Here is a 21,755-nt window from a genome sequence, read left to right on the forward strand (position 1 = left end):
GAGATAGACTCGCACATATTACATCATGGGATGAAATACGAGGAACAGTGGGTTAGCCTGGTTGGATTCTGCTTACTCCTTTGAGCAAAACGGCGTGATGAATGTTTGTTTGTTTATGTATAAACCAGCTCTTCATGATTTGCTTTTAATTTGTTTCTAGCGGCGATCCTGTGAACAGATGGCGTGTTAGATCGGCTTCTGCCTCCGCCAATAGTGGTGGAAGAGTGACAAACTCCCAAAGGTTCATTATACACGGCAGCTATAATAGTAGGACGTATAACAATGATATTGCTATCATACGCCTCGCTAACAACATTGCATTCGGTCCCAATGCTCAACCAGTAGCATATGCTGGTGCAAATATTAACATACGTGACAACCAGGCAGTCTGGGCTGCTGGATGGGGTCGGGTTTCTGTGAGTAAATTTATATTTTTGATTACTTTTATGATAATTAAGATATTACGTATATTATAAACAAGCATCCGGAGAAGTGGGTCACAAACCTCTTCATCTATGCTGTAATAATGTTAATAAGATATATTTTATGCATTTTCGTATCTTAGAGCGAAGCTGGAAATTAACCCTAATGGCTTTTATATTTTATCAGTTCTCGTAACTACTATGGCACCATATTTAAGTTTTATAACGTTAGATTACAGAAACGTGATATTGTTTATTCTTCGCCGATAAGAGTGGCCGTTACTTCACCTACATTTGTGGCAATTGAAAACTAAAACACTTTTGTTGCAATTTCTTGATATAAATTAATTAATAGTCATATTATTTCAGAGCGGTGGTGCATTTTCTGAGCAATTACGGCACGTTCAGATCTGGACAGTGAACCAGGCCACCTGCAGAAATCGGTACTCCAGCATTAGTCGTACCGTAACTGACAACATGCTGTGCGCTGGACGGATTGACGTCGGCGGCCGCGACCAGTGTCAGGGTGACTCCGGAGGTCCCTCTACATGAATCGTGTACTTGTCGGAATCTGTTCTTGGGGGGAGGGTTGCGGCTTGGCTCGCTACCCTGGCGTTAACACTCGCGTATCCCGATACTCTACCTGGATCCGCAATAACACATAATTCGTCTAAAATAATGTTTTAGGTTTAATAAATTATAATTATTTATTACGATATACTTCGTGTTTTTGTTTATAATACGTTTGCCGATTTAACTGCAGATGTTTTTTAAAAATAATCTGACATACGAAAGACCTTCCCCATAAGAAAGACTATCACTAATATAAGATTTAATTTCATCGAATGTATATTTTTTTATTCCTTATTAAATATGAATTACTGAAATTGTGCTCAAGATTAAAGGAACCATTTTGATCTGTTGTGTTTCTTCGTATCACAACATTGAAAACAGATCGACGATGGTGAAATCTATATGTCCTGCGTACGCTCTGATAAGTCGCACCCTAAAAATTGTAATCAGCAAAGTGCCTCTATTTAGATTTAACTTGTCTAGTGCTGCTATGTTTAGGGAATAATTAAAAACAAATGACTGTGTTATCAGCTGAATATTATAATTATGCGAAAATCATTATGACACAGTTTCAGTATATTGGGCCATTTTGACATTGAGTTACGAAATTTTTTTTTACCTCTGCTAATATTGTTTCAAAAATCCGAAAAAAAATATTATACTTGATTTAAAGACCATTTTGAAGTAAAGCGTAAGTTTATTTCTAATTAAAAGTATGATGCCGTTCGTACAAATTCTCTTCGTGTATATAGTGGCCTTAGTGTGTGATATTAAGATTATTATTTATTTATATTATATATATTCGTATTTTATTTGTAATTTATACTTTTTTGTTTTATATCTATGATTAGAATAACTTATGGTAAAGTGTTGTTTCGACGAAGAAAAGTATATATTTTCATTTATTAACATAATGCCAAAATGACACAATAAAAAGTTAGTATATTCTTACGTCTAACTAAGCCTCAAAAAAGTTGAATATTCCGCAATGTTGCTAAAAATATTATGTTAATAAAAAGTAAAAAAAGAAAATGATTTATCCTTTAAATCTCAAAATATAAAATATATAAAAAGTATTTTCTTGTCTATTTGTATTGCAGGAGTTTTCATCCATAAAAGTATTTATCAAAAAACAGTCACACAGGAACGTCGGACAGAAATCTAAGAACGTTTAAAAATCCAAAAACAATATCAACTTAAAACTCAATTTCAATGAGGACTAAAGTTTGCCGCCGCAAAAGTTTTTGGCAACGTCAAGTAATTAATTCATCAGTCCGAGAACTGTAAACAAAGTTGGCTCGTCAGTGTGGCAATTCCGAGAACTGTCATAAATAAAATTAAACAAGTTAATGCTATTTACATGTCACCTTTGTCAAGTTTGTACTTTAAAAAAGGGGATTACAATAGATTTCATTTTAGAATAAACATTTATTTCCATCTGCTTGAAGTTAATTCTCGATTTAAAACTAGTTTTCGGATTTTATTGCGGTTTTCTGTATAATTTTCTCCTGACGTTTTTCTTTGACTTTGCTGTCTTCATGGTCACGGAGCGGACTGACACTGTAAGCTTATTCCGCCTAAGTCGGACCATATTTTTTTTTCTTATTTTAAAATGTAATCTCAAGTGTAATAAAGCTTCTTATCGTTTTAAAAAATATAAAATTGGTTTAGCAGTTTCTAAGATTACCGCGTTCAAACAAACAAACTCTTCAGCTTTATATATTAGTATAGATAATGGCTGTAACACGATAAATATAGAATAACTAACGATGGATCAAAGATATGGATTACAACAATCATTTATTTATAACCCTTTGATTCTATAAGCTTTAGGCATAGTTGTATTACGGTACGACTGCAGTGCTGAAATCTAGGGTTCGATTCCAGGGTCGGACAAAGTGTTATTGGGTTTATCTAAACCCAATATCACTTTATCCAACTATCATCAGCCCGGAGTCAGGAATTTGTGCTGGATATAGCGATAAGCCCATCTCTTATCACATTGTGGAATGGCGAAAAGTGGGTGCCCTAGTTGCACCAATGCCTACCTCTTCAGTGATAAAGGCGTGATGTTTGCGTGTTTTTTTCCTCTTTTAGTATCATACCTAATTAAAGAGCAACAAAAATCTTTTATACTACGTCTTTCGTATTCGGTATACTTAACATTGCCTGTTTTTCTGCCCGCGTGTAAAAGTTTTTCTGGGATAAATATTTTGTCAAACGTAGCATGGGACGCCCCTTGGCTAGATGGCGGGACGTCTTACTCAAGAGATACTGACTATATGTATAAGACCGGATGCATAAAGCAGCAGACCGGGCTTTGTGGCGTACCTTGGGAGAGGCCTATGTCCAGCAGTGGACTGCGACGGGCTGATGATGATGAAGATGAAATCTTTTCCCGGGAAAAAGTTACTCAGGAGTAATTTAGCTTGCAGGGGCAGCTGCGGACGAAGACTGAGACTTGCGTCGGAGGAAGCCCGCAGCCGTCCCTAAAGCGCCGAAGAGGGCCACCGCGAGGTTTTAGCTGGTCGGCCGTGCATAGGTTAGTTGTACATAGGGTTAGGGACTCGGCCCGGCGGTCGCCCGAAGGTCGTCACCAAATCCGGGCGGCTCAACGCCGGGCCGTAAGGCCACGGTTACCCCAGCATAACCGCTCAGTCGTCCCCCACGAAGGCTGGGCGGTAGTAATAAGGGACTTTCTCCGCGAAACCAAAAAAAAGGAGTAATTTAGTTTCCGACTAATCGGAAAAAATCAAATATCTAAAATACCTATAATCACTTTAATAGTTCCTGAGACGTTAAAATAAACAAACTCTTCAGCTTTATACATACATTTAATTTTCCTCTTCCATATATACCACTATTAAACAATGCGATACCTTGAAACGCTTTATTGACATTGTCACAACGTATAATCTGCGTCCTTGGAATGTCCCTGACACCACAGCTGACGCCAGTTATTTTTATAACCCAACCACAGTAGCCATGACCTGACCACTTGAATACGATATTACAGGAAATGTATCGTATTCAAAGTTTTATGAGTTGATGTGAGTAATTTGGTCAATTTACATAGGTAATTGTATTCGTTAGTTGTTTTACAATTCGATAAATTGTATTTAATTATAAAGGGTAGGTTGTTTATCAAGGTTATATAATATTAATATCAGCCCTGGATTATATTGTTCCAATGCTGGGCACGGGCCTCCTCTACTACTGAGAGGGTTTCGGCCGTAGTCCATCACGCTGGCCATTACGCCAGTCTACCAGTCTACCAATCTACTAATTAGCACTAGCTGACTTCACACACCCTCAAAATTGCTATAGAGAATTTGTCAGGTAGATATGCAGGTTTCCTCACGATGTTTTCCTTCACTGTTGAAGTAGGCGATAATTCATACATAAATTTAGAATAGTCAGATGTGCGTGCGCTTGGGATTTGAACCAGCGTACTTTCGTCTCGGCAGTCCATACCACACCCAACTAGGCTATCACCGTTTTTTTTATCTAGTTTATTGTAACGAAACTTTGTGCACATACACACACACGCCTTTTTATACCTGAAAAGGATAGGCGCAACGGGTGCAACAATTTCCACCGTGCGTATTCCGCCACTGATTTGATAGGGCGCTCAATGTAGACTTAATAAACTTAATAATTATTATAAACAGAAATAAATTCGGAGGGCCATTGGTCTATAAATTATTTTTGCCAATACCTGCGGGGACAATGCATCTAACTGGGATAAAATCTTTTTTATTTCAATCAATTATATTTATTTTTTAGTTTTCTTTATATTACATTATGAACTTTATGCGGAACATTTTTATAATGTAATTACCATAAAATCGAAATAAGCATAAATAGCATAAATAATCGACGATGGGAAATTCAACAAAAAAATTAAATAGATTCGTTTGTTGTGTGCAAAATGTATTTAAAGAAATTAATTATTGTGAAAATAATTTTAGGATTAAAGTATTTATTTATTAATATTTCTATGATTGTAATCTCTGCTGTCCCACGTACCTTGTGATATAGATCTATAGCCGTCTGGAGTCATCAAAGGTGTGCCGCCACAGCTATTCATTGTCTGAATATTTCACGATATATTTCACCACAAATATTTTAATCGTAATAGAATTAAACGTTTTTATAATTTACGTTTATTCCATTATTATATTTTTTGTGTTTAATTCTTGGTTCATTAACATTTACATTATTATATCACAATATTAAAATATATCAGTTTAAATTAAAGCTATAAATTAGATACTTCATTTACACAATAACAAGAATGTTCGACTATAAAGTTAGTGGAAATAGCTTGCGCCCTTACAATTTCATAATGCGGCGCCGCGCCCCAAAGGTCCGTATTCGTTCATAAATCATCACAAAATACAACAGAGCCTTTATTACATTTGGATATTTGTTTACGACTGGTATTAATGTTTGTGAAATAGTACATTGTAGTTGCTACTCCATTAGTTTTATTCATAGTTTATATTAGTCATAACATTTGTTTTTAGTTAAGTACAAACGTCACTAAAAGCTGATATTAAGTCGATCTTAATATTTAGTTTTGAAACACGATTCTCGTTTGCAAAAAGGTCGATAGCGGAAAACCGATGAGTGTACGCGAGTCACCACGAGACGTCGCGCCCGGGCTGGTGGTAGCTCGCCACTACCACCCCCTGGTGGTACCACCCGTATTAACCCCAGCTCGGTGTGCGTAGTAAACGTTTCTATAAAAATATTTACATCTTGGCTTGAACGAATTTGAATATAGAATAAAGTTTTTTTTTTATTTTATGCGTGCATGCGGTAGATCGATTAGGTTAATAAAATGACAGGATTAAAAATTTTTTTGAAACGATACTTTAACAATAGATGTAGACGGATAAGGCTGACTTAGAGCTGATTCTTCTATCATCAGATAAAATGTATTCGTAAGATAAATCATTAATCTGATAAATATTTAAATAATGTTAATAAATATTTGGTTTGGTCATATTTTAATAAATAGAAAAACGAGATATTTAGATAAAAGTAAAAATCAGGCGTATACTGCCGTGCTAAGCGTAAAAGCGATATGTCAGGAAACCTTATTTCGAGATAATCGAAGTTTTGCAAATATAGTTTTATAGTTTTGTATGTAAAACTAAGATAGAGACACTCTTTTAAGGTTTCTTCAACAAGTTCTAAGCAAGATACCGTTATTTAGGTAAGTTCATTGGATGGGTATTTCTTTAAGCTATCTGACGATATAAAAATCAAAACTTTGATTTTATTTTTAGATACCGCTATTGAGACTTGCTAAACCATACAGACATAACGCGTTTTGGAAGCAAAAAATACTGTCATGTCAAGCGGTGCGTCGGAACCAATGATAAAAGAAGTATAGTCTTTATATTTAGTCATTGGTCGGAACATTGATTGGTTAGTATTGAAAGACAACTTTACTTCAGTTGAGTGACAGATAAACAAAGCTTAACAAAGTCAAAGACATCATGATTCCTTATAGAATGAGAACGTTTAGAATGTTTAGCCTGGGATCTAGTTCTACATTTAATTATATCGGAACCAAAGAGACCGGCTACCAGACTTCAAGACACTGTGAGCTCGTTCTGCGTAGACAGATACAACTAAAAATTTTAAAGTTGTATAATTGTAAAATGTAGATAGATATTGTAACTTTGACTTTGTGTATGTCCAACACCTCAGTCCTCAGCCAGGAAGGCTGCAAACTCTACGAAACGTCGGGAGCAACATGAAAATATAAAACCGTGATAAAATCCGAGAAAATATTTAAAGCAAAAGACATCTATGAAATTGACACTACGCATTGCGGGGCATGGTGCGTCCTCATAGCATTGTTTAAGAATACGAGTGTGAGTCCTTTAACTCTTTCCTGTGTCAGCATAGTATCTATACTAATATATAAAGTTTGAGTTTGTTAGTTTGAGTTATGTGAGATAATAAGAAGCCTATGTAACTCAGGTCCATAAACTACGAAGAAATTTGCTGCATGATGAAGGAAAATGAAATTGATATTACTTTACCAAGTTGATAATATACGATATACATATTTTGTATCCGGTTTCAGACAGGTCGATATAATTGTATCGACTGACGAGGGATAGTCACTTCTCGTCAGTCAACACTCTGTCTGGTCCCCACTCTACTTACCATCAGGTACGATAGAGTCATCGCCGAGCATTATTATACACACGAGTTTGTATATCTGCAAATTAATTTGAAGTAAACACTAAAACTACTGAATAGATTTGGAAGAAATTTGGTACATGGAGAGACTATAGGTTAACATAATTATACACTTTGAATCCGATCTGAATTTCAATAGAGAAGGTGGTTGCAAATTTCCACAAGCCTGGAATCCTGTTTTACGTGTAATTAAATGAGAACCCTAAAGACCGGCTGCCAGACTACAACACACTGTGAACTCATTCTGCTTACATCGGACCGTCAAGAGCTAAGTTTAAAAAAAATAATTGTAATGTGTAGGTAGGTAGATATTCTATTGGACCCCGCTCCATTTACCATCAGGGGGGAGGGCGGGGGGGAGGTGCACTTTGCCGTGTCCATAAAATCTACGAAACGCAACAGTACCTAACTAGATATGATCGGGGCCTTTACCTGACCCATCCAATGCCATCAGCATGAATATTTCAGTGTTCGTGACTGCACGCGCCCTTGACCTCGCGCCCTCTACTCCTATCATTAGTTATTGATTGACAGTAAATCGTTATTGTAGCAAGCGAACCATGGAGATTATATACGGTCAATTTTTATAAATGAGTCCTCAGCGGATCAACTGTAAAAATAAATTTGATTTTTCAATTGTCAATAAAATATTCTTCTTTCTTTCTTCTTTTAGAATAAATCAAGGTAAGTCATTTGTAAGCATGTCAAATCTTAATCTGATTGGTCGATTTTAACTGTCAATCGAAAGGTAGTCTATTGACGAGATGCGCGAGAAGACTACCAATTAGTAGCATATACTATGAGAAGTTTGTACTAAACATGGGATTATACAGCGTTTATCCAAAACTAGTTTTATTACTGATTATTTTAGTGTTTAAGTATGAAAAGACACCTACGATAATACAGAAAGAATTATGTGGATAATACAAGTAAGAAAAAAATATGTTTTACTGATGTGTAGGTAAATGTATAGATAATACTAACAAATAAAATTAAAAATCAGTCTTTCGCTGCATCTATCTGTTTGAACGCGTTAACTTCAAAAACGACTGAACGGATTACGATGAAATTTTGTATGAAGATATTTTCAGAACCTAGGAAGGACATAGGCTACTTTTTATTCCAGGAAAATATATACCAGGACTTCAATCCCCGACAAACACTTTCACACTGGTGAAGTCGCGAGCAAAAGCTAGTATATATATATTTTAATTATTATAAACGGTAAAAACAATCAATTTAAAGTATATGTATATACTAAATACGAGAAAGAAATGGGAGATATCCTTCCAAATATTTTAAAGATATTACCGAAATTTATCAAGTGATAAAAATATTTTAGGTAATTGCATTATGTTGATGGATGTTTTCGATTACAGTAAACACATTATGAAATCGTCATCCATAATAATTATGAGTCATCGTTGTTATTTTAATCGTGAATTATCTATTTTTGATTGCAGATGATTATATTTTGTTTGTAATTTTGCGGTAACCTTCAACGGAATGCATAATTCAAGGAAGGAAAAAAATATTTCAAAGGTGATGTATCTGGTAATTCCGTAAATAATTCTCGCTCTACAGTAAATTGCTTAATTCCTACGGCTCAATTTCATTCAGTTGTTGCGCCAACATACGGAGTGTCCTCAAATACATACGGGATCACGAATAATAAAAATAGTTTCCACATTCGGTCCTTATAGCACGCGTGAACAGAAATCTCCTGCACCTACCATGCGAACACTAACGCCACTGAAAATGGTTCTGCAGTCATGGTTCCCAAATTTGACAAGACTGCGACCCGCCCAACAAAAATTCCAAAACCGGGACTCAACTCTTGTCTGAGAAAACAGAAAAGGCATAATTACATGAATGACGGACTGTTCAAATAAGTCTAGAAGTGTTGTTGCAATGAGAAGGGTGTTTTATTTCCAACCCTTCGTTCTTTTTAGTCGTTGTGCTGTTTAAATCAATAGCTGTTTCCGCGTTGGCAAGTGTTTACTGATCACACATATGGTTGAAATTGATTTAAAGATATTGAATGGTAAGCTACATTGGATTTTCTTCCCAGATATGTTGACGTTTGTGTACCGAAAAAAAAAATCCTATTTGTTTAGAATGCGCTATTATTCTCTATATCAACGTAACGAAAAAATTGCTGTGAAGTAGACTAGGTAATACTGACAATTTACAAAGACAGTCTTGTTTATTGAGGTGAAAACCATTTAATAACGATACTTCATCTAATTCATGGGTTCTTTACGTTATGTCTGAATGTGTCTGCATTAATATGATAATTTTATCTTCTATTCCAACTGTTAATGTAAAGATTTTTTTATCTTGTTCATCTAATAACCTACCTGCACAAATTTACATTGTAAGTTGCCTACAAGTGCTAAATAATTTTAATGTTTCATTAACTACGTCACACAAATAAATTATTTTAGAATACAGTTTTCAATTTAATTTATTCTAATATGTAAACACAGAGACGAAAACAAATCACTAAATCGAAACGAAAAAAACATCGGAAGATGATCCAAAGCACTAAGTTCGACAAAATTTTACGCAATTCAATACAAGTTTAAAAAAAATAAAAAGACAATAATCTGCGCCGAGCTTGAATCACCTCAGTATCACTAAAGACTAGTAGATAAACGAACACATCCGCTCACCACAAGCAACATCTGTAAGATAATGCCGAACAAAGCTGAAGCCTTATCTTTATGACCATTCACGTAATAAGCGAATGGCAAATAAATAAACGACTGATTTTATTTAATCACAGTGATCATATAAATAATACAGGGAAAATTGTAACAGCAACAGTTGTCAAACAGTAACCATGCGTCTCTTCCTCGCTTTACTGGCTCTGGGCTTCGCAGCCGTAGCGGGTAAGTTTATTACAAACAAATATGCATAGTTTTTATATAAAATATAATATCATGTCCAACGTAACCATGAAATAACATTTTTTTACATGTTTAACCCGTAATTGGTATGGTGTGTGTTATCATAAGAAGTAATAAAAGAATGCACAGATTGATCTGAAATTGACATTATATTATATTTATATACTTTACACGATGAAAGACAAATACCGAACCGAGTTCTGCCTTATAACATAAGAGCGTGACATGATCCTGCTGGAGAACTCTCCAGTAAGAAGTAGCAAAGTAATAAAACGAACAACTGTTCGTTTTATTACTTTGCTACTTGTAATTTATTAATTTAACATTATTAAATAAAAAAATAATAATAATTTGTTGAGAATAACACGGCGACGAGACGAAGAGAAGTGGGCGCCACTGACAAATACACGGTGTCAGACGAAAATGACCAATTAATGTACTTACCTACTTTTATAGTTCAAAATAAAAATATTAAAGAGTGTGATTGATTCTCAAAAATAGGTGCGAGAACCAACTAGAATTCAACTATTTGATGAAATGGTTGAATTCTACCTCCTCTCTTTTCGTACATGCAGTTTTCCGTTTAACCGCGATGGAAAAAAAATGAAGAGCGGAAAAGTATGTTTCGAGGATAGATACCCCGAGGAAAAACCTTCTGGAACAAGGCTAATGTTCCAGATTAGTGCAAAATATGTCACTACTAACAATTATTGTAACTGTTGCGCTAGACTAGTAATGAAGGAAACATACCGGGAAGAAATAGAAAACGCGCAAGATCGGCAGGCCGGCTAGTGTTCTCCTGTCAACTTCTTACAATTTTGAGATTCAAATGAAAAAAATGTTATTAATTTATAAAAACCCCGAAATATTTATAAAGCATGAAATAATTATAATTATTAAATAATTTCAAAAACGAGCGTTCAGAAACCGACACTGCGCGCATTTGTCAAACTTACGATTTATACGGAAAGGTAGGGGCAAACATATTGTCTTAAATCGATGAAAGATTTAATAAAGTAAATAGGGCTACGGAGTTTAAATTTGTTGTTGTTATAATTTAAACAATATGTTATAGCTGTCCCAGCAAACCCTCAGAGGATCGTGGGTGGTTCTACTACCACTATTCAGCAGTATCCCACCATTGTTGCTCTGCTGTACTCCAGGAATGGAAACACTTTCTTCCAAACTTGCGGTGGTATCATTCTCAATAACAGAAATATCCTCACTGCTGCTCACTGCCCCTAGTAAGTATATAAATTAAATCATTGAGGTATTAAAGAGATTTCGCATACTAAATAGAAAGCCTAATTGATTATTCTATTCGCAGCCGAGACGTAATCAACAGATGGCGTGTTCGATCTGGTTCGACTTACGCGAACAGCGGCGGTGTCGTTCACAACTTCAACGGCCTAATGATCTACCCTAACTTCAACCGAAGAACTCTTGACAACGACATCGCTATTATGCGCACCGCTAGCAACATTGCCTTCAACAACGCCGCACAGCCCGCCAGAATCGCTGGCGCCAACTACAACCTCGGTGACAACCAAGTTGTCTGGGCTGCCGGATGGGGTGCCATCAGGGTAATTTTCTTTGTTGAAATTTGTGTGCATTCAAAACAACAGCAAATAATCAAAATATTCAACCAAATATTTTTTTTTGCGACAGAATTATATTTTTATATACTCCTATTATTTCAGAGTGATGGTCCTTCATCGGAACAGCTGCGCCATGTTCAGGTTTGGACTGTGAACCAGGCCACGTGCAGGTCTCGCTACGCCAGTATTGGCCGTACCATCACCGAAAACATGTTGTGCTCTGGCTGGCTCGACGTCGGCGGTCGCGACCAGTGCTATGGTGATTCCGGCGGTCCTCTATACCACAACGGTGTTGTCGTTGGGGTGTGCTCCTGGGGCCACGAATGCGCTTTGCCTAACTTCCCTGGTGTCAACGTTCGTGTCTCACGCTTCGCTAATTGGATCAGGAACAACGCCTAAATTTTTAGGAAGTGCAATGTAAAAAATCGTCTACTGTAAAAAAGTTTTTTCTTTTTTATATTTTCCCGGAAAGTTGTTTGTGATATACTAATGCGTTCCATATGAACTATGAACACTCATACATCATTCGATGTACGTTATATTTTCGAATTTTACCTTCTACAGAAATCAAATCTTTAATCTTCGTATACCGAGTTGAATTTTCAATTTGTCAGCATCAAAGACTGAGAGGACAACGACAACTCTATGCCACATTTCTTCAGATGGATGAATAAAGTATCAATAATTATTGCTGCTTCATTTTTCAACCCATTTAGAAGATAAGATATTACCACTGTAATTGCTGAGAGAATTTATTTATACTTAATAATACACACACGCACCATATCAAGCATTTATCACCGAAGGGGTATGCAGAGGCGCAACCAAGGCACCCACTTTTCGCCAAGTGTGTTCCGTCCCATGATGTGATAGGGGGCGAGCCTATCGCCATACCGGGCATAAATTTCAGAGTCCCGCCTGATACTGAGCTTACTTAATAATCGCTAAGTTATATATCATGTTAAACTTACCCTAGCTGGAAATGTACATAAATACCAGTGAAGATATATGCTGATAAATATATTTAATTGGGCGCGACCTTGCCATGCGATTTATGAATGAAATTATATAAACAAGTGAAGATGTCTTGAAATAATTTATCAACTAATATAAGTGTTTGACCAACATTAGTTTCATTAATATGTTAAATGCTATCGATAGACCAAAGAAAAGGTTCTGGTAGTTTAAGACTTACGGTATTATTTTAATTTACACTCGAAATTATAAAGTCATATTCAATAATAAAAACCAACAACAAATAATTCTAATAAAATTATTAACTTAATCTAGTAGTAAGTACTTAAACTACTACTTAAAATTTCGTCCATGGGGCATTCCACGTGAAGCGGGCACACAAAAAATGTTGAAGTCTCAGATTTAGTAATAATCGACTATGTTATCCCTGTATGTATCCTGGATCCAGATACAACATATTTTTAAAGTAGAAAGTCTGGCTAGCGAGTTAAAAGACTTTGAAGTTTTGACTGACCTGCTGGTATACGCCAATTCGAATCCCATTATCAAGTTTTTAAAGTAACAATAAAATAAATAAAGCAGTGAAATATACTTCATTTAATGGGCTCTTTATTGAATTTCACAAAGTTCTCATATTTATATATTTTTAGTTTTTTCTTCTGAAAATAGCTACTATTGTATAGATAATCTCTGCCAACTTTCATAATGAGCTGAGAAGTCGTTTAGGAGCTCGACCGGTTACAGTAGTAGTCTCTGCACCGGTTTGCCTCCTGCGCACCTACAAATACACCGTATCAATATGCACGCATTTCGTTTATAATACCTAACACGCACACAAAATATGTTTATCACTTTCAATCTCGTTGGGTTTTACCGGGCTATTTTATAGATAAAATACGGCTAAAAGGCTATCTCACATAGATAGCTAAAGTAGGTTTCTATAGCAATACATAAGTAGTGTAATATAATCCAGGCACTTCTCCATAGATAATGTAAAAAAAATTGAGTTGCCAAGTCTTTAAACTACTTCTAGTATAGTGGGTTTTATTTTGCGTAATTTCCCTCGTTTAAATAAATAATCTTTTAACATATTACAAATATGTAATGATTTTAAATAATTATAATTACATAATTATAATTCGCGGCGATAGCCTAGTTGGGTGTGGAACGGACTGCCGAGACGAATGTCCGCAGGTTCAAATCCCAAGGGCACACACCTCTGACTTTTCTAAAAAATCATGTGTGTATTCTTTGTGAATTTATCGTTCGCTCTAACGGTGAAGGAAAACATCGTGAGGAAACCTGCACATGTGAGAAGTTCTCTATAGGAATTTCAAAGGTGTGTGAAGTCTACCAATCCGCACTAGGCCAGCGTGGTGGACTAAGGCCTAATCCCTCTCAGTAGTAGAGGAGGCCCGTGCTCAGCAGTGGGCAAGTATATAATACAGGGCTGTTATTATAATTATTATTAATTATAAATATTTTGATATATTTTTAATAAAAAAAATCTATAAATCAAAAAGTTTCTGTCATATTTACAGTATTCTTTTTGTGGTATAATTTTGTTTGGAATTGGCAAAACAAGTTAGTTATTTAATTTGCAGCATGATGAGGGAAAATGAATTTTGATATTACTTTACGATGTTCATAATATATGATATACATATGTTGTATCTGGTTTCAATCAGGTCGGTATAATGGTGTCGACTGACGAGGGGTAGTCACGTCTCGTCAGTCGACGCTTTATCTGGTCCCCACTCTACTTACCATCAGATGCGATGGGGTTGTCGCCGTGCCCGGATAGAAATACTAGTCACACATTTCACTATTATTATAACAATATTTTTTTGATCAATACTCGGCAACGTGGCTTCACTGCACCTGATGTTAAGAGAAGTGAAGCTTGAAGAAAATGCCGCCCGGCACGTAAGATACAAGCATCTAAAGACGGCACAGTCATGCGCGCCTGCATAATTGCTTTTTCACGCTCTGCTTGAAGGACCCCAAGCTATAGGAAAGAGGGAACACGTGCTGACAAACCATTCCACAGCCTGATGGTTTGGCACAGGTATGAGTTTTCGAACCTTTTGGTTCGCGCCGAGATAGAAGACTACCAAAGGTTCTGAAAAAGATGAGGGTTAGATAAGATTGAATAATTCTTTAGACCACTACCATAATACAGACGATAGAATACAATATCCCGCCTCAAGTGCAGTAGCTTTAAAGTTGATTTGAGGTCTGTATCACTTAAAATGCAGGTATCCCGTCGCTGCAATCCGTACAAGGCATCGAGCAAGTATTTTACGGGACGCTCCTAGAGGTGCGAGCAGCATCCCATACCTGGCCTACCGGGCGTGAAATACTTTCGCAGCCTGTTTAGAATTCTGACTCTTGGGGCTTTGGACGCTCTTGATGGATTCAGATCGCAGCTAATATCCATGCCCAAGATATTTAGGTATTTCCGCATTTCAAGTGGAGTGCCTTAAAAATTGGGGAGGAGCGAAAACAGTTATTTTACGTATGTTTTCACACCTCGATTTTCTTGTCATTGAACTCAACTAGATTCCTTACACCTCAGCTGGAGATACGACCCAGTGCCTAATTGAGCTCAATGACAGTTATTCAAATCTATATATATAAAAGAAAGTGGTGTTAGTTACACTATTTATAACTCAAAAACAGATGAACCGATTTGGCTGAAAATTGGTGGAGAGGTACCTTAGAACCAGGAGACGGACATAGGATACTTTTTATCCCGTTCCCACGGGATAAGACCCTGGGTCTTCCCAGGGTCTTATAGTATAAGACCCTGGGAAGGTTATAGGCTACTATCCCGGGAAAATATATAGTGGGACTTTTATCCCGGAAACTCCTTCACGCGGGCGAAACTGTGAGCAAAAGTTAGTTTAAAATAAAATATGACTGTGTTTTATTGTATTGTAATTTAGATCAATTACTCGCATTATCCACTTGATTATATGATGACTTCATAAAATGTACTTAATACTATTTTTCTGAATTCAAATAGAATTATGGCTATTTTTACCACACCATAGTGCATTACAATGACCTATAACAATATTTAATTCTTTGTCAACGCGAAAGTGTTTACTGCTGACACATGTGGCTATAACCGATTTGAAGATATTGAATGGTAAGCTACATTGAACCTTCTTGTCAGTTGTGTTAACGGAAACCGGGCGTCTGTTATTAGCTTTCTTGTGGTTAAATGGTTACTTTATTTTCTAGTTATATATATTGCGTTTGTGTACCGAAGACATTTTTCTGTTCGTTTAGAATGCGCTATTATTATCTGTATCTATCAGTGGCGAAGCGTCTATACAAGCCGATTCCCACCACTCCCTTTTAGGTTTTCGGTGATACTAAACAAATTATTTAATAGATACATTGTAAATTTAGAACATATCACACAATGGACAATAATTATAATAGATTAATTAATGATCACTTAATAATGACATCTATCGGCCATTAGCCCGTTGTTTGTTAAATTAATCGATATCGATTACTTATTTTAAGGCGATACCTCAAGGTCCATTTTCATACATTTTGTTTCGGCCTTTAAAATTTAATATGACGAAATTTTAAAGGCCGAAATATCCATGATTATTAATTATTTTACGTTTTTCTTCAACTGCGAGAACTAATCACTAACTAGACGTGAATTTAAATTCTTTACTTGCCAATACTTGTTTAGTTACCCAGATTAAAGCCGAAACAAAATGTATGAAAATGGACCTTGAGCTACCACCTTAAATAACGTTAGATGGCGTACCTTGCATTTAGTTGTCCAGAAATTCCGTTACCTAAGTGAAATTGTGACGCCACAGGCGCAAGCTAACCCGCTGTTAAGCGGCTTAATGTTGTAGTATGTTTTTTAATACAGATGGCAGCACTTTCTATGACATTCTATGCCGGTGTTCGTCGGAATCGTGCGGAAAATATAGGCAAAGTGAACTCGAGACTTTTCGTTCTGAGCTTTTCGACTTCACGTTAACCGACTATGTATTGCCACTTTTTATGTCAGTCAAACGTCATAATTTATTATGCTACCAAGTCGCGGTGTTTGTAAATTGTCATATTATTTTTTTTTGATAGTTCTGTAATATTATTTGACCAGCGCTTTGTTTAATTAGAAACTGCAAATAAATGTATATTATAATGGAAATGACTATCTGTGATAAGTTTAATGTCTACCTTTACTTAAGTATATTATTAGTCTGTGATTTCACATATTAGTATTTAGATGGTTAAATATTTGAAGTAGATCTGATAAGTTTTTCATTTCAAACAAAAAATGTTTGTTAACAGAAAATAAAAATTATATTTTACTGAATTTAAAATCGCACGACGATACAATGAAAAGTAAACGAATAACCTTTATTGATTATTTAAATTGATAATAATTTAAGTTTATCATGTAGGTACCTACACTTAAACTGTTGGTCTGTTTGGCGAACGTGATACCTATTTCTATAAGGGGAAATTACATTTACAGTTTTATTTTGAAAATAAATTTATACTTATAGGTAGCTGTTGGTGTGGTTATAATTTTAATACGTTTGTTGCTGTCATGCCAAATTAATAGGTACTTACTTATATTTTTGGTTAATGGAAGGAGAATTATCAACGTTCATTGTTCGATTTTACGAAAGTTTCAAATAAGTATTTACGCATAATAGGTAATTTAGTAGGTATGTCAACATTGATTGTTTTTTGATTAGATTGTTGATTTCGAATCAAGACTAATTCGTTGTCTTAATTTTTGTTTTCTGATAAATTGCCCGCGATATCTTAATTGACGCCAACATTTTTTACACCGGGTTACCTTTTAAAAAATTTCATCCTTCGCCACTGGTATCTATCAACGTTATGATAAACTTGCTGTATAGTTGACTAGATACTACTTACTGTTCACAAAGACATTCTCAGTTATTAAGGTGAAAACCGTTAAATAACAATACTTCATCTAAATCTTGGGTTCCTTACGTTATGTCCGAATGTTTCTGAGTTAATAATTTTGTCTTCCATTCCAACTGTTAATGTGAAGATTTTTATTTTTATCTTATTTGTCTAATAACCTACCTCCACACATTTACTATGCAAGTCGGCTACAAATACAAAATAACTTTGATGATTCATTATCTACGTCATAATAATAATAATATCAGCCCTGTATTATATACTTGCCCACTGCTGAGCACGCTGGCCTAGTGCGGATTGGTAGACTTCACACACCTTCGAAATTCCTATAGAGAACTTCTCAGATGTGCAGGTTTCCTCACGATGTTTTCCTTCACCGTTAAAGCGAACGATAAATTCACAAAGAATACACACATGATTTTTTAGAAAAGTCAGAGGTGTGTGCCCTTGGGATTTGAACCTGCGGACATTCACCTTGGCAGTCCGTTCCACACCCAACTAGGCTATCGCCGCTTTTTACGTCATACAAATAAATTATTTTGAAATAAAGTTTTCAATTTAATTTATTCTAATATTTTAAACGCAGAGACAAAAACAAAATCATTTAATCGAAACGATTGTGTAAATTTATAAATTATTGAGAAAAAAACATTGGAAGATGATCCAAAGCACTAAGTTCGACAAAATTTCACGCAATTCAATACAAGTTTAAAAAAAATAAAAAGACAATAATCTGTGCCGAGCTTGAATCACCTCAGTATCACTAAAGACTAGTAGATAAACGAACACATCCGCTCACCACAAGCAACATCTGTAAGTTAATGCCGAACAAAGCTGAAACCTTATCTTTATGACAATTCACGTAATAAGCGAATGACAAAAAAATAAACGACTGATTTTATTTAATCACAGTGATCATATAAATAATACAGGGAAAAATGTAACAGCAACAGTTGTCAAACAGTAACCATGCGTCTCTTCCTCGCTTTACTGGCTCTGGGCTTCGCAGCCGTAGCGGGTAAGTTTATTACAAACAAATATGCATAGTTTTTATATAAAATATAATATCATGTCCAACGTAACCATGAAATAACATTTTTTTACATGTTTAACCCGTAATTGGTATGGTGTGTGTTATCATAAGAAGTAATAAAAGAATGCACAGATTGATCTGAAATTGACATTATATTATATTTATATACTTTACACGATGAAAGACTAATACCGAACCGAGTTCTGCCTTATAACATAAGACCGTGACATGATCCTGCTGGAGAGTTGTTCGTTTTATTACTTTGCTACTTGTAATTTATTAATTTAACATTATTAAATAAAAAAATAATAATAATTTGTTGAGAATAACACGACGACGAGACGAGGAGAAGTGGGCGCCACTGACAAATACAACGGTGTCAGACGAAAATCATCAATTAATGTTCTTACCTACTTTTATAGTTCAAAATAAAAATATTAAAGAGTGTGATTGATCCTCAAAAATAGGTGCGAGAATCAACTAGACTTCAACTATTTGATGAAAGTTTGTCTCCTCTCTTTCGTACATGCAGTTTTCCGTCTAACCGCGATAGAAAAAATATGAAGAGCGAAAGAGTATGTTTCGAGGATGGATACCCCGACGAAAAACCTCCTGGAACAAGGTTAATGTTCCAGATTAGTGCAAAATATGTCGCTACTTACAATAATTGTAACTGTTGCGCTGGACTAGTAATATAAGAAACATACCGGGAAGAAATAGAAAACCCGCAAGATTGGCAAGCCGAGTAGTGTTCTCCAGTCAACTTCCTATAATTTTGAGATTCAAATGAATAAATATTTTTTTTTTTAACCCCGTCATATTTATAAAGAATGTGTAGCAATTATAATTATTAAATAATTTCGAAATCGAGTCAGAAACCGACAAAACTACGCGCATTTGTCAAATACATGATTTAAAGGTAAACGTAGGGGCAAACATATCGTCTTAAATTGATTAATGATTTAATAAAGTATATAGGGGTACGGGATTTAAATTTGTTGATGTTACAATTTAAATATGTTTTAGCTGTCCCAGCACACCCTGAAAGGATCGTGGGTGGTTCTATTACAACTATTCAGCAGTATCCCACCATTGTTGCTCTGCTGTTCTCCAGGAATGGAAACACTTTCTTCCAAACTTGCGGTGGTATCATTCTCAATAACAGAAATATCCTCACTGCTGCTCACTGCCCCTAGTAAGTATATAAATTAAATCATTAAGATATAAAAGAGATTCCGGATACTAAAAAGGAAGCGTAATTGATTAATCTATTCGTAGCGGAGACGCAGTCAACAGATGGCGTGTTCGATCTGGTTCGACTTATGCGAACAGCGGCGGTGTCGTTCACAACTTCAACCGCCGGAGGATCTACCCTAACTTCAACTCAAGAACTCTTGACAACGACATCGCTATTATGCGCACCGCCAGCAAAATTGCTTTCAACAACGCCGCACAGCCCGACAGAATTGCTGGCGCCAACTACAACGTCGGTGACAACCAAGTTGTCTGGGCTGCCGGATGGGGTGACATCAGGGTAATTTTATTTGTTGAAATTTGTATGTATACAAAACAACAGCACATAATCCAAAATGTCATCCAAATTAGATTTTCGCGACAGATTTATGTTTTGTTCTATATGTTTCTAAATACTCCTATTATTTTAGAGCGGTGGTCCTCCATCGGAGTAGCTGCGCCACGTCCAGATGTGGACTGTGAACGAGGCCACGTGCAGGTATCGCTATGCCGCTATTGATAGCATCATCACCGATAGCATGCTGTGCGCCGGCTGGCTCGACGTCGGCGGTCGCGACTAGTGCTTTGGTGATTCCGGTGGTCCTCTCTACCACAATGGTGTCGTCGTTGGGGTGAGCTCCTGGGGAGAGCAATGCGCTTTGCCTCGCTTCCCTGGTGTCAACGTTCGTGTCTCACGCTTCGCTAACTGGATCAGGAGCAATGCCTAAATTTTCTGGAAGTGCAATGTAAAAATATCGTCTACTATAATTTTTTTTTTCTATATTTTACCGGAAAGTTGTTTGGGATATACAATGTGTATATATTTTTCTTCTAAAAAGAGCTATTATTGTATAGATAATCCCTGCCAAGTTCCATAATGAGCTGAGAAATCGTTTAGGTTCCAGACCAGCTACAGTAGTAGTTCCTGCACTGGTTCGCCACTAGCGCACCTACAAACGTACCGTATCAGTATGCACGCATTTAGTTTATAATACCTAACAGACCCGCAAAATATACTTATCATTCTGAATCTTGTTGAGTTTTACGGGGCTGTGTGCCTCAATATTTCTTTCTCTTTCACACTCATAGATAAAATAGAGCTAAAAGGCTACCTTACATGCATAGCTAAAGTAGGTTTCAATAGCAATAAGTACTGGAATATAATCTCAGCTTTTTTCTCCATAGATAATGTAAAAAATCAGGGTTGCCAAAACTTTAAACTTACTTCTAGTATAGTGGCTTTTATTCTGCGTCCTTTTTCCTTATAAAAACGAATATTTTTTTTATTTATTACAAATATCTAATGATTTTAAATAATCATAATTATTTTAATGTATTGCTCTATGTTTACGTATTAAAAAGGTTCTGTCACATTTTCAGCATTCCTTTTGTGCTAATATTTTGATTCTTAATTGGAGAAACAAGTTATTTATTTGGATTGATTCGGTGATACATTTTTAAAGTATATTGCGTTTATTAGGTGATTTTTGAGTTATTTTAAATAATAAATTTAAAAAAGAAGAGTAAAATAATTACTCTTTAAACTAGCTAGCGAGTGGCACGAAACGTACGCCTGACTTGAAGAAGCTTCTAATATGGTAATTACACCAGTGCTAAAATTAATAATTGTTGCAATTGTAGCGTAGACAGAAAAATAATCAGTTTTGATTTGCTTTTATGCTGTCTTGACGCGCTCTGTGATTTTGTTATGATTTCGTTGTGATATTTATCTCTTATTTAACCATTGTTACTTGTTTGTTATTGTTGTAAAGTTTTATTAAGTTTAAAATTAATAAATGTGGGAAGAAAATACAATTTGATGATCCCGGTGAAGGACCGT

The 21,755-nt window shown here is 35.7% G+C and overlaps 3 protein-coding genes across 5 annotated transcripts in view; 2 read left to right on the forward strand and 1 right to left on the reverse strand.

Annotated features, from left to right (window-relative positions):
• LOC115448648 (solute carrier family 12 member 6) overlaps positions 1-21,755 on the reverse strand; it is a 601,928-nt gene that overhangs the window by 281,510 nt on the left and 298,663 nt on the right. The window lies entirely within an intron of this gene.
• LOC119190612 (trypsin, alkaline A-like) lies at positions 9,958-12,418 on the forward strand. The gene is made up of 4 exons (XM_037442873.1): positions 9,958-10,114; positions 11,208-11,376; positions 11,460-11,715; positions 11,833-12,418. Exons 1-4 carry the CDS (start codon positions 10,066-10,068, stop codon positions 12,127-12,129), a joined length of 771 nt encoding a protein of 256 aa, XP_037298770.1. The 5' UTR covers positions 9,958-10,065; the 3' UTR covers positions 12,130-12,418.
• LOC115448668 (trypsin, alkaline B-like) lies at positions 18,619-21,353 on the forward strand. Its single transcript, XM_037442874.1, is given in 4 exon segments — positions 18,619-18,667; positions 19,709-19,877; positions 19,961-20,216; positions 20,347-21,353. Coding segments are annotated over 4 exon segments (771 nt in total). The 3' UTR covers positions 20,644-21,353.

The sequence above is a fragment of the Manduca sexta genome, chromosome 25 (assembly GCF_014839805.1).
Source record: "Manduca sexta isolate Smith_Timp_Sample1 chromosome 25, JHU_Msex_v1.0, whole genome shotgun sequence".
Taxonomy (NCBI): domain Eukaryota; kingdom Metazoa; phylum Arthropoda; class Insecta; order Lepidoptera; family Sphingidae; genus Manduca; species Manduca sexta.

Coding starts and splice junctions, on each gene's coding strand:
- LOC119190612 (XM_037442873.1), top strand. CDS start 10,066: ATGCGTCTCTTCCTCGCTTTACTGGCTCTGGGCTTCGCAGCCGTAGCG. Junction 11,377..11,459: donor ACTGCTGCTCACTGCCCCTA/GTAAGTATATAA, acceptor TTCTATTCGCAG/CCGAGACGTAATCAACAGAT. Junction 11,716..11,832: donor CCGGATGGGGTGCCATCAGG/GTAATTTTCTTT, acceptor CTATTATTTCAG/AGTGATGGTCCTTCATCGGA.